General features: G+C 37.1%; 1 protein-coding gene across 1 annotated transcript; it reads left to right on the top strand.

The window, feature by feature from the left end:
- The first annotated feature begins 756 nt into the window (after positions 1–756).
- On the top strand, positions 757–13,431 carry LOC121639057 (hexokinase HKDC1-like). Its single transcript, XM_041984235.1, has 21 exons — positions 757–863; positions 5,676–5,838; positions 5,941–6,098; positions 6,232–6,354; positions 6,455–6,550; positions 6,862–6,961; positions 7,663–7,846; positions 7,956–8,111; positions 8,198–8,431; positions 8,638–8,779; positions 9,183–9,339; positions 9,499–9,638; positions 9,851–9,970; positions 10,146–10,241; positions 10,460–10,559; positions 10,813–10,925; positions 11,023–11,186; positions 11,360–11,515; positions 11,678–11,765; positions 13,014–13,159; positions 13,290–13,431. The coding sequence occupies exons 1-21, from the start codon at positions 801–803 to the stop codon at positions 13,420–13,422; spliced, it is 2,832 nt and encodes a 943-aa protein (XP_041840169.1). The 5' UTR covers positions 757–800; the 3' UTR covers positions 13,423–13,431.
- The last annotated feature ends 305 nt before the right edge of the window (positions 13,432–13,736 follow it).

Consider the following 13,736-nt stretch of genomic DNA (forward strand, 5'->3'; position numbering starts at 1 on the left):
TGTGGCAGATATGCGTGTTTCAGCTGTATATAGTTGTATTAAGGACTTAAAGTTTCCTTCTTTGTTTCACTTTCTGTAAGCAATGTTTTATGCTTCAGTAGCATGAAACATCTTGGATTTTTACATTTTTTCTGGAGGTAAATGATGCTCATTTCACTTTGTCCTATCAATTGTAAACATTCCACCTGTTATTAACCATTTGATTTATACCCTTTTGAATTCAGCTTCACAAATTCATATTCTTGGACGCCTGTGGGGACATAGCTTCAGCATAATACAGTATAATGTCCAAGGTTTTTACCCTCCGTCCTTTATTTGTGGGGCTATGTTGTGGATTTATAATTACCTTATTTTCTTTTTTTTTTTTTTTTTTACATTATTCACATACTTGTTTTTGTTTGGTTTTATTGTGACAAAAGTGTAGTTATTGACCCTTGCAAACCACTGATCGTGCTTCAGTGAATTCCCATAAAATTCTTTGACCCTTGCTGAGTGACTATTACTACTGTCTTTAATCTTTGCAAATCAGCCAGTAAAGGTTTAGGTGAACCTACACATAGGGCAGTAAGACAGAGTCAAGGTAATGATGGTAAAAAGAGGGTTTGGCCTATTGTTAATCATTGAGTTGGTACAGAGGGTGATTAGTGCTCTGTGGACTCGGTGAGACAAAAAACGGGAAGTGACAGAAGAGAAAATATATTTTCCATTATTTTAGTGAAGCTTATTCACGCTCATCTGACAGGAGCTCAAGCTCAAGTACAAACTAGCTGTTTTCATGCTAAAGTGTTTTCTACTTCAAGATGTTGGCTGTTCATCTTGTTTCCTTCTTCTTCTCCAAACTCCAGGAAGATCCCACAAAGAAGGTAAGAATTACGCCAGTATGACACAAAAATTTAATTAAACATCCAATCATGCATTACAGTTGCAGGGAGATGCTTTGTGTAAATGTAATAAAAGCAGGTAATTTAATTATTACTGCAAAAAGAAACCAAGCTGTGCAAGTTCCAGGATTGGTACTGGATTTGATGCTTAGATTGGTTTACTCTTCATTGCTTTGTAAAGAAATTATGTCAAGCTTCTTGCTGATTTAATCAATTGTATTGATTTAATGCCTAATTTTTACATATTGTTTTAGTTTGGGGTTACTTCAAATGCAAATTGACTAAATTAATCCAAATACACAGAATTTCTTCTGTTGTCTTTGAGCCCATGCTGTAAACGTATTGGGCAGATGCAAACAAGACTAACTGTACTGAAATGAAGAAAAGGCTTGTACAGTAATATCATTATTGTAATTGTTAGTTACTTTATCCTCCAAACATGCACTGTATATGAGACCAGAGGTGTTCACCCTCCTCAGTTTTAGCGTCACAGACAACTGTCTCTGATATTTCCATGTGCGTTTCATTCCTGTCTGAAGAGTATGTTTTTGCTGCTATGCCCCCATGGTTTGTGTGCTGTGGTCGTGTGACTTAAAGTTATATTTGAGTGTTGAAAACACAGCAAGCATAAGGAATCCGTAAAAAGGTCCTTTTGAGAAAAACGCACAGGTTGCACTAACGCTTACCTTTGATGTAAATAGAGGGCCAACAAACATCGTCCTGCAGGCCTCGATTGGCTCATGGACTGTGAGTTTGAGACCCCCCTCCAGCATGTGGCACTCTAGGCAGCCGCCTTTATGGCCATTACCATCCAAGGACCATTTTTCCATAAAGTGATTGCTAGCCAGATGCTCGGTTATAGCCGTGTTGTTTGGTTTCTCTTGGTGTTTCTGGTCTGCAACTTCTCCTCTCAGTATAAAACAGACATAGCATGCAAATACAAGCATTTTACAAGGATTTTATTTCAATAAAATAAAGTCAAATACACAACTTTTCAGTGGCAAGACAAGGGCCTTAATCACTTTTTGTTGATTAAGCTCTTATTTAGCTTTAAAATGTAAAGGATGGAAGGCTCCAGTTGGTCTAAAATCTATACAATACGACTTTCTTGAATGAAACGAGGTCCTTTTGAAATACAGTTACTATTCTGAGGCGCAGTTCTATTATTAAAGGGTATAGAAGTACATGCATTGTACAAGTTGGCCTTTAATCTGTATAATATTTTTTTAATAAACTGTAGCCATTTAAAGGTATATTTGTTGTATTGACAACACAGGGCCCCTAATCAGTATTTGGCAAGAAAAAAAGCTACTTTTCTGAGGCCCAATTCCATTGTGAAATGTGGAGTAGTGGATAGAAGTCCAAAAACCACTATTTTAAGGCTTAATTCCATTTTAAAAAGGTTTTAGAGTGGATTATTGCATTAGTTGGTCAGTACTATGTATTATTTGTCTTTCTTAAATTAAATGTAGCCATTTAAAAGTGCATTTGTTTTATTACAGATGCCATAATCAGTTTTTGGCAAGAAAAACTACTATTCTGGAGCCTGATTCCACATTAAAAATATAATAGATGTAAGGTAATAGTTGGCCAGTAATTTGTACAGTATGACTGTTGAATGAAATCAGGCCATTTAAGGTATTTAACATTTTATTGATAAAAAAAATTCAGCAATTTTCAGATTATTCAAAGTGATGAACATCAACGGAAATGAGAATTTGGTAAATGTACACATAAATGTTTGGATTTCACATTCTAAATGCAAACAAGCATAAGGCAAACAATGACACAGCTTTAAGAGGCTGCACACGCTCCCGCAGCCTTTCAATCAGTTTCTGGCAGACAATCTCCCTGGTTACTGAGTCACCATTTGTCTTTTGTTGAGCAATGATTAACATTATTCCCTACTAGCATTGCTGCTTCTTTTCGATCAGATTTATTTATTTTGTGCATCTTCCAACAGGGACCAAGTATTAATACTCCTAGCAGTGATACAGACTCAAAGTCAAGCACAGATCAAGTTAATAATCATAACCAGCGGTGGGACATTGTCTCATAAACATGTAGGGATGGTGCACTGTGGTGCTAAACCTCAGCTTTTTACATAATTTATCTCCAAAATAATTTGTGTTGAAAACCTGGTATTAACCAATAGTGTGGAAAGTATAAAGCCCATTAAAAATCTGTCTAAGATAGTTTTGGTTTGTTTTGTATCACATGTCTGATACAAAAGAAACCAAAAACTGTGTAAGGAATAGATACTATGAACTTTTACAAAAAACTGGACACTAAGAAAGCAGCTGGTCCTGATTATATTCCACCTTTGTTCATCAAGCTAGTTGTAATTATATTGCTAAACCAATATCTTACATTTTCAACCTTAGCCTTTCTAGAAACAAAATTCCCAAAATCTGGAAGTCTGCTTTTGTTACGCCACTATTAAAGGGTGAGGGACCATCTGAAATGAACAACTACAGACCTTTTTTAAAACTTATTTGTCTTGGCTAAAGTTCTGAAAAGACTGGTCAGTAGCTGAAACTATTTTTAGACGTCAATAATATTCTATCAACTTATCTGGCTGGTTTTAGAAAAAGTCACAGTACTACTACAGTTACTCTGAAAGTAATAAATGACATAACAGAAGCACTTGATACAAAAAAAAAAAAAATGTTGTGCCGCATTATTTTCTGACCTATCCAGTGCATTTGATACATTTGACCAGAAACTATTATTTAATATTCTGCTAGATGTTGTTTTTTTAAAGCATACATTGAACTGGTTTAAAACTTATCTGTCAAATAGGACACAAAGTGTACAGGCTGAAGGACTCACTTACCCTTTTCTTCAGGTCTCCAAGGGTGTGCCCCAAGGCTCAGTCCTGGGACTTATTTCATTTACCGTTTATATTAACAGTCTGTGTAAGGATTTGCTAAATGTCTATTATCACCATTATGCAGATGACACTATCACTTATAGCTGTGCCAAATGTGTTACACAGACTGTTCTTCAATTACAGTCTACTCTTAACATTGTGCAGTTTCGTTTTCAAAAACTTAAACTTGTACTGAATGCAGACAAATCCAAATTCATGTTATTCTCTACCTTGAAGGAATCATCGAGCACCACACTGCAGATCATTACTTTTGAAGGAACATCTTTAGAAAAATTGATAAGTTATAAATGTCTAGGCTTATTATAGATGAGAACTTGATATTCAATGAACACATTGAAAAACTTAAAATGAAACTAGGTTTCTATTTTAGAAACACATCTTGTTTCTCTGTGAGGATGTGACTGGCGTCCATAACCTTTATGCCTCTGCTTGAAATAAATACCTTCAATTAAAACACTCTGTATACCACATTGAGATTTATAACTGGTTGTAACTTTCAAACTCATCACTGTGATCTGTACAATAAAGCTGGTTGGCCATCTCTAAATATCTGAAGGGAAAGAGTGGCTTATCTTGATGTATAAACATATTATTATGTGTAATATTATTATTGTAAATGTTATATATATTTGAGATAATATTTATAAAGAGTTGAAAATTGATATGCACTGTGCTCTTGTGACTTTTACAAATTGTCTGTCCATCATGTGTGAACTGAGCTCAGGAAAAGAGCTTTTAGTTTTGCTGCTCCACCAGACTGGAACAAGCTACAAAATGACCTGGAGCTGTCTGATCTTGTTGTGTTTGATACCTTTAACTGCCTTTTACACAAAAATCAATGTGGGAGTGTTGTTCTTTTCCCCTGAGTGTAAATGTCTCGGTATCAAATTTTAAATTTCATAGTTTTATTTTCTGGTTTTTATACTGACTTGTGCTGTGGGCCTATTGGCCAGGTAACCCTTGTGAAAGAGATTATGATCTCAATGGGTTCCTATCTGTTTAAATAAAAGGTTAAAGAAAAGAAAACTTACTTGTCTAATGACTGTTATTTAGTGCAGAATAAAAGTTTTATTAAACTTTATTAGACGCCATTATCATTTTAGATCTGGTAGCTGCAAAAAGCAGCTGTTAATATATGTATAATTAACCATTAATAAATGCAATGCTAGGTTTGCATTCATTTAAATGAAATAACAGAAAAGATTTAAGAATTACACCAATTTCCTTTATTACAAAAAAATATAAAAATGAAAGAAATGTTTGTTAGAAGTATATAAAGATGCTGTTCTATAGTCTTAACATTTACGCAGATTTTAAAGCCTTTCAACTATTTTTTATCATACTGTCTGAAGTTTTTAAAAGACCTTAATGAAAGCATTACAGTCATCTTTGAACCAGGTCAGATCTTTATAATTGTCTAAAGAAATGTTTTTCAAAGTCCATGCTTATCTGTTTCTTATGGTTTAATTAAGTTAACTCTGTAAAAGTCATTACAATTTTATAGAACTGATTAAGGACAAGCATTTGATTAATGGGAGTTTAGAATATGTTGGTGTGGCCGTCTCAGTGTTTGTCACATACAGCAGGTTTTGCTGACCTACCAACAGAAAACAGAAAATAAAAACACAAAAAAGAGCATTGAAATAAATTCTACCTAGTTGCAAGGATGAACAAGTTCTTGGACAAACAATAATGAAAGGGAAGGACTAAACAACTTTAATGTTAAGAAAAGTTAGAAACCTGGTCCGACAACTGCTTTGAACGTAAGAGAAAGTAAAATTTCTCCTTCCCTTCCTTTTCACTTTTTCTCTGTATCTTTTTCAAATCCCTAGGATAAAGGGTTAAAGTCAGTGCAGCCTATTGCTTCTGTTTACTTTCTCCCTCTCTCACATCTATTTTAGGTGGACAGGTTCCTGCATGCAATGCGTCTCCATGAGGACCAGTTAAGCGACATCTCGGCACGTTTTCAGGCTGAAATGAAGAAGGGGCTATCGGCAGAAAGCCATGCAGCTGCAGCCGTGAAGATGCTGCCAACACTTGTCCGCTCCACTCCTGATGGATCAGGTCTGTCTCATTGATAAAATACACTGAACTGTTAGAATTTCTGAAGGATGCTTACAGATAACAGACTTTCTGCCTCTGGTGGTTTTTTGTTCACTTCTGCAGAGAAAGGGCAGTTTCTTGCGGTGGATCTTGGGGGCTCCAAATTTAAGGTGCTCCAAGTTAAAGTAAGAGAGGGTGTGGGGATCAGGAAGGGGGAAGTGGAGATGGAGGAGAGGATCTACCCAATGCCAAAGGAGCTGCAAGTTGGGAAAGGAGCAGAAGTAAGAAATCTGCTAAATTCTTTAAGACTTTGTGAAGAATGGGAGTTGGAGTTTGGGATTTCCAGGTAGTTCAATGAAATGATGGCCATTTTCAACCTTTTTACCTTCTCCATGCATCACTTTTCATCTGCAGTTATTTGACCATGTGTCGGAGTCTGTAAAGGATTTCCTGCAAGAAAAGAACATCGGTTTGGAGAAGAGACATCCTCTCGCTTTCACTTTCTCTTTCCCCTGTGAACACCTCAGCTTGGATCAGGTAGGACTCTGCATCCAAACATCTGGATTTCATGATCTGTAACTGTGGATGTTAAGTCTTTCCATGTAGACCCCTAAAACAAACCTTTTTATATCTGTAGGGATTGTTGTTAAATTGGTGTAAGACCTACAGGGCTCGAGGCCTTCAGGGTAAAGATGTGGTCCAGGTCCTCAGAGATGCAATCAACAAAACTGGGGTATGACATTGTTAACAGATTTGCTGAAGAGCCGAGGCATGATGTGCTTTTTAAAGTGATGCTTCTTGTTAGTGGGAATTTTTAATGTTTCTGAAGACTATTTTAGATATTACTTGTAGGTGAACTGCATGTAAGAAGTTTTTTTTTCTTTTTCTTTTTGACACAATGCCAACCTCAGACAATGTAAAACGGACAAATAAAAAAAGGAGAAAACTGTAGCTCTTAGACAAAATTAAGTCTGTATGTAAATTTGCCCTATAAAAAAATGAAGCATTTTTTTAAGCTGCACTGTAATTTGTATAACTCTTCAGGGTATGGACATCGAGGTGCTAGCTATGGTTAATGACACTGTGGCAACAATGATGACCTGTGGTTTTGATGATCAGTTCTGTGAAGTAGGCCTGATCATTGGTAAGATCATTTATTTTATTCACGTTGGCAGGCAATGGTTTCCAGTTGTTCTGGAAAAATCCTGCTTATTGCTTATCTGCTTATTATACCCAGGGTTTTATTAGGACCCATTGTCATCGTTTAGATGAGTAGTTCTACCATTGAGAAGCTTCTCCTCTACACCTCTGATATGATTACATTTAAATGGCCATTCTAATCTGGCAAAAATTTCTCTATGCAAATAATGAAAAATCCCACTTGAGGTCCAAAACCTAAGGAAAAAAAGAACTCAATAAATGCATGTGCATACAGTTTCCTAACAGCTGTGGCACAAAATCATTGACTGGACCTTTTAAAGTGAACAAGTATAAACATAATTCTCTGATATATATATATGCGTGTATATATATATATATATATATATATACATATATATATATATACACTGACACTGATATATACACTGACATTATTTAAAGTATGAAGTATTTTAAATCTGTAATCTTTAATTAATATGCTGCTCTCTCTAGAGGTTAATTTGTGTACGTGTTCGTGCAGAGTGTGTGTTTTGTCTGTGTTATCAGTAATAGTCAGAGGACTTCATTGCATTAAAAAGTGAGTGTTGAACTGGATTAATACTCACTTAGGATTAGAACTTTAGCCAGTCTTCTGTAGCAATATTAATTTAAATGTAATTGTATTCTGTTTGCCTTGGTGTGTAGGTACTGGCACAAATGCATGCTACATGGAGGAGATGTGTCATGTTGACCTGGTGGAGGGAGATGAAGGCAGGATGTGTGTGAACACTGAATGGGGAGCTTTTGGAGATGATGGGGCCCTGGATGATTTCATAACAGAGTTTGACAGGGATGTCGATGCAGCCTCCACCAACCCTGGCAAACAAATGTGAGGGAAAGCTTTGTCTCTTCTTAGGATATCACATGATGTAGCAAACATGCACAGCACATAACAGCCCTTCTGTGTCTCTTGTCCACCATATTTACATTAACTGTAGATTTGAGAAGATGGTGAGTGGGTTGTATCTCGGGGAGCTGGTGAGGCTGGTTGTGGTAAAGATGGCTAAACGTGGACTGCTGTTTGATGGACATGTGTCTGATGCCCTACGGACCAAAGGGAAGATAACCACTGCACACGTGGCAGCAATGGAGGAGTGAGTTCTCTTTATTATTCTTTATTATTCTGTCACTGTCTGAAAACTAACAAACTATAAATATTCTCCTTTCATTCATTTCTCAGGTACAGAAATGGTCTGAAAAACACCATGGACATTCTAACGCAGCTTGATTTGAACCCATCACCTAACGACTGCATTGCTGTTCAACAAGTCAGCACAATAGTGTCCTTTAGGTCATCAAATCTGGTGGCTGCAGGGCTGGCCGCCATCTTAACAAGAATCAAGCAAAACCGGAATTTGAGGGGATTAAGAATCACTGTAGGCATGGATGGAACTCTGTACAAGACACATCCACAGTAAGTTATGGTGGAAATGGTCCCCCAAACTCACATTGTTGGTGCACATTGATGAGCTTTTGCATGTGTCACAGAGGGGAAAACTGTAAACTTGGAAGCTGGTAGATTAATTTTGCTGCATTAGTGGGGTTTCTCATTATTAATAAAAGCTCACATTGTTATGACCTATTAAAATACATTTGTTAAATCAACTTCCCACTTTTCAGGTATCCTAAGCGTCTCCATAAAGTGGTGCGACGGTTGCTTCCTGAGTGCCATGTTAGATTCGTCCTCTCAGACAGTGGCAGCAGCAAAGGAGCTGCCTTGGTAGCAGCAGTTGCCCAGCGTCTGGCATCACAGAGGCGAAAGGTTAGGTCGTCTAAATTACTTTTTTTTTTTTCTTTTACTGGTATTTGACAACCAGTCAAGACAAATGGCTGTCCTCCCTGAGCTGGGTTGGGAGGTTTTTCCTTCCTGTTAAAAGGGAGTTTTTCCTTTTCACTATCACCTCTTGCATGCACAGGATGGGGAATTGGATTTAAGTCAAGATTCGATGCAAACTGTTGGTTTTTCGTAACGAGACTATTATTTATTATGAATTGGCTCAGACTGATTTGTCTGTAAAGTGCCCTGAGATGACTTTTTTGTGAAGTGGCGCTATACAAATAAAGCTGAATTTAACTGAATTAAAATTTCTTCAAATGTGGACATGATAGAAATGATCATTATTAATATTGACATTATCTCAAACATAACATCGCTGGTATTCCAGGTAGATGAGACGCTGTCTCAATTCAGACTGAGTCCAGACCAGCTCCAGCTGGTCAAGGCCAGGATGAGGGCTGGGCTGGAGGCAGGGTTGAGGCATGAAGGCCCCTCAACAATCAAGATGCTTCCTTCATATGTATACCACACACCTAATGGCAGAGGTCTGAAACTAAAACTGACTTTGCAGCACTGTTGGTTAAACACACTGACATGCATCAGATAACACACATTGGTACAGTTTCATTAAAATGTTTAACAACAAAAAATCAATTTTCAATATTCTAATACAATCTTTCTGCAATTTCTTTTTGTTTGTCTAGAGAAAGGAAAATACCTTGCGTTGGATCTGGGGGGAACAAACTTCAGAGCTTTGCTTGTGAGATTTAAAAGACACACTGCTCGACTTTACCATAAACTTTACACCATTCCACTGGAGATTATGCAGGGCAGTGGAGAGGAGGTAAAATATCCTCAATACACTGTATGTGAATAATTACAACTTAAATGCTTTGCATACAAACAGACCATGCAAACTGGGTCTCAACTTAATCAAATGTGCATTTATTAAATTATGTTCAGCTTTCTAACTAAATCATTATTGAATTTAAATAAAAAAATTTTATTTTGTTTGTTGTTTTGACAAGTTTTCTGTCTTTCCCTGCCTGCCTCCAGTTGTTTGACCACATAGCACAGTGTGTTTGTGACTTCTTGGACTACATGGGGATGAAGAATGCTCATCTCCCTGCAGGTTTCACCTTCTCGTTTCCCTGCGAGCAGACTGCCATTGACACGGTGGGTGTGGACACCAGAGTGTGAGTCCTAGACTTGAGTTCAGCTTTGCCAAATTAGATTGTTCCAGCCATAAAAATCTCTCCTTTGATCATTTTTGTTATTCTGTATTCTGATTCTAAAATATGCAATAAAGCAGATTGGACACAATAACCCTGAATTTTCTGTTATTTTGTAGGGCACCTTGGTGAGCTGGACAAAAGGCTTCAAGGCCACAGACTGTGAAGGACATGATGTTGTAAACATGCTGCGAGAGGCCATCAAGAGACGCAATGTGAGTCAAAATACAGTTCTCCATAATGTTTTGACAGATGCAGGAAAGCATAATTCTGTATGTTTTAGCTGAATATTGTCATAAACTAAATGTTACATGTGTGCAAGCATGTAGGAGTAAATTCAGAAGTAATGTGATAATTCAATAATACAAATAAGCAATATGTTGTGTTTTTTTTTCTTTTCTTTTTGTGCTCAAATATTTGTACATACCTGCAGGATTTTGACCTGGACATAGTAGCATTGGTAAATGATACAGTTGGAACCATGATGAGTTGTGCCTATGAAGACCCTCAGTGTGAAATTGGAATGATTGCTGGTATGTGACATAAACCCTGAGACTATGTTTTCAGAACTCTGGTTCCAATAACACATTCAGATATGTTATTATAATAATAATGCATGTTTGAGTTTCTCTGAAGTGCACTGGATCTAGTCTCTAATATAACCAGATTATGTGGTTAGCAGCATGTATGAACCAGTCAAATGTTTGGCACATGTACTCAGGTGTGTTTTCACATATTTGATTGGTACTGTCTAATACTGGAAACAGCTGTGGTTCTGCCTCACAGGAACAGGCACAAATCTCTGCTATATGGAGGACCTGAAGAACATTGAGAAGATTGAGCGAAGGAGAGGAACAACAGAAAAAGACAAGGGCACACTGAAAGAAGAGGAGAAAATGGTAGAACTTAGTGTTTGAAAGCATCACTGAGGTTCAGTAGGATAATCTTTAAAATAAATTTAGCCCTGTATTATTGTTTCTCTGTCTCATTCAACAGAATGGTGGAGCCCAAACTGGGAAAACAGAGGGGGATGCTAAGACATTAAAGATGTGTATAAACACAGAGTGGGGGGGTCTTGGTGATGATGGCTCTCTGGACGATATCATCACACCTTATGACAGTGAGGTGGACCAGGACTCAGTGAACCCTGGGAAACAAAGGTTGGAAACAATCCCTGTACATATATGATGCTGCTGTCCTGGTCAACAGACATATAAACATTAATATTTCAATGTGAATTATTTTCTTGTGTCAGCATTATCACTGCATACTCTTGCAAACATGTGTTTCCCATGCTGAGGTGGTTTTCTGATTTTTGTTTGTGTGCATTTAGGTTTGAAAAGCTGACCAGTGGGATGTATTTGGGTGAAATTGTACGTCAGGTATTGTTGGATCTAACCAGAAGAGGGCTGCTGTTCAGAGGACATGTCACAGAAACTTTAAAAACACCTGGGATATTTGAAACTAAATATCTGTCACAAATAGAGAGGTAAAGGAAATTCTGCTTCTGTGTGTCACTTTCAGTTAAATTTGTAATCCACCTCTTTATTGCTTTGTTTAGTTTTCAGATTTGTCACTTAAACCTGTAACTGGTAATTCCAATGTGGCTGGTTTATGCCTTCATATAGGTGTGTGTGTTGTCTCCCTCTAGTGACAATTTAGCTCTACTGCAGGTCAGATGTATTCTGCAGAAGCTGGGGCTCGACAGTAACTGTGACGACAGCATCATTGTCAAAGAGGTAGGACACAGAAAACTAACACGTGATATTTATGAACTCCTGTTTTTATCTTTAGACCTGTTTATGTGTTCGTGCTCAGATTTTTATGCAACCAGTGAAAATCAAGCTATTTACAATTTTACTGTTAAGCTCTTTAGTTAATCCATTCAGCTGGGAAATTACATATGTGGACCTGACCTTAATAAAATGCGGTCTCATTGGTATTTTTGGTTACTTCTATTGAAGTGACTGACAGAAATAATGCAAATCATTCACGGCCTGTATTTAGCTGAAAATAATTTAGTGATACTGTATTAACTTTTAAAACTAATATATATATATGTGTGTGTGTGTGTGTATGTATACTTTTTTTTTTTTCACCTCTGGAGCACCTGAGTCTTTAACTGATATTATTTATTGTTGATTATAAAATCCACAAAACTTTTGTCATTTTATATTTAGCATTTTACTTTTTCATGAGCCTATATATCTTTTCACATGTCACTTTCAAGCCTGGTCTGATGCCCCTTCATAGTTCATCTTTGTTGTTTATACTGTTTGTACTGAGGCAGAATGGAGGATCTGATCCATCACTGATGGACAGTAAGGGATGCAGTCACAGAGGTAAAACGGTGTGGAGCATAGCACTGTAGCTAACAACAATTTTTTCACTCACTTTGTTTGGAAACACTAGCTAGCTGTGCGTGTATGCACACACTAATGTGGCACTGATCTACCTCTGTTCAATATGTGTGAATTACATTAGGGGAAAGGCATATTTTATGTGCACAAATCAGTATGGCAAAGAACTTATATGTAGTGTGTGTGTGTGTGCGTGTGTGCGTGTGTGTGCGTGTGTGTGTGTGTGTGTGTTTAAAGGTATATTTTCATGGTAATAATCTCGTTACTTTTTCTCTTTGAAATGCAGCTTGTAAATCAGTGAAATATTTTTATATAAATATAAATAAAAGAAATGTAAATTTACATTTTACAGTGCTTCCTAACTTCTTTAAAACACAGTGTAAAACTATGTGCTTTGACATTATGTTTTTTCTGCCCTATTTCTGGTCTTAAATTTGACTCGAATAGTAAAAAGAGGTTAAAAGTTTATTTTCTTTTCTTAAGTGTTTGAAAAAGCATGTTGCAACTCATATTGAGGTTGGGTAATATTTCTCCACTTCTTTGTGGAGCATTGTGTGGCTTGGTCGATTGAGATGACAACAGACTGTAACTGTTTCAACAATGATAAAGGTCCTTATTGTTGTGTAGGTATGTGGAGCAGTGTCACGCCGTGCAGCTCAGCTGTGTGGGGCAGGATTGGCAGCAGTGGTTGATAAGATCAGAGAGAACCGAACACTGGACCATCTGAACATCACTGTAGGGGTAGATGGGACTCTCTACAGACTTCATCCACAGTCAGTTAATATCATTTTCTTGGTGTGAAATCATGCAACAATCATTTAAGGTTCACAGTTTATTTTTATTATTCATTTTTTATTTGTTAGGTTAAAAACTACTTTTTGTTCTTTCTGCTGCTGCTTGTAGTTTCTCTCAGGTCCTCCAAGAGACCGTCAGAGTCATGGCTCCTGAGTGCGAGGTGATCTTCCAGCCATCAGAGGAGGGCAGCGGGAAAGGTGCCGCCCTCATTGCAGCAGTGGTCCGACAGAAGAAGATGTGAAGTTACACGACCAAATAAATGTGTTCTTCAAATTATATGCTTTTCTATTTTTCATTATAGTTTTCACAATTTGTCCGTTTCTGTACACTGCTGTTGTAGTTAAAACCAACCTCTAGTGTTGATTTGAGAAGCCCTCAGACTGCTTTACATCTACTCTGAGACTAACATAGATGGAAACACTGTAGTCAGTCATGATGTTCCTGTCCTCAATACAGTTTTCAAAAGATGCAACTGGATTAATGACTTTCAACATCAGCCTTAGATGGATTTTTTACACACATTTACAGTAAGGATTTCCATAATTTCCTGTCCTG

This window comes from Melanotaenia boesemani, chromosome 1, assembly GCF_017639745.1.
Source record: "Melanotaenia boesemani isolate fMelBoe1 chromosome 1, fMelBoe1.pri, whole genome shotgun sequence".
NCBI classification, from domain to species: Eukaryota; Metazoa; Chordata; class Actinopteri; order Atheriniformes; family Melanotaeniidae; genus Melanotaenia; species Melanotaenia boesemani.

Coding starts and splice junctions, on each gene's coding strand:
- LOC121639057 (XM_041984235.1), top strand. CDS start 801: ATGTTGGCTGTTCATCTTGTTTCCTTCTTCTTCTCCAAACTCCAGGAA. Junction 11,187..11,359: donor GTGAACCCTGGGAAACAAAG/GTTGGAAACAAT, acceptor GTGTGCATTTAG/GTTTGAAAAGCTGACCAGTG. Junction 11,516..11,677: donor TATCTGTCACAAATAGAGAG/GTAAAGGAAATT, acceptor GTCTCCCTCTAG/TGACAATTTAGCTCTACTGC.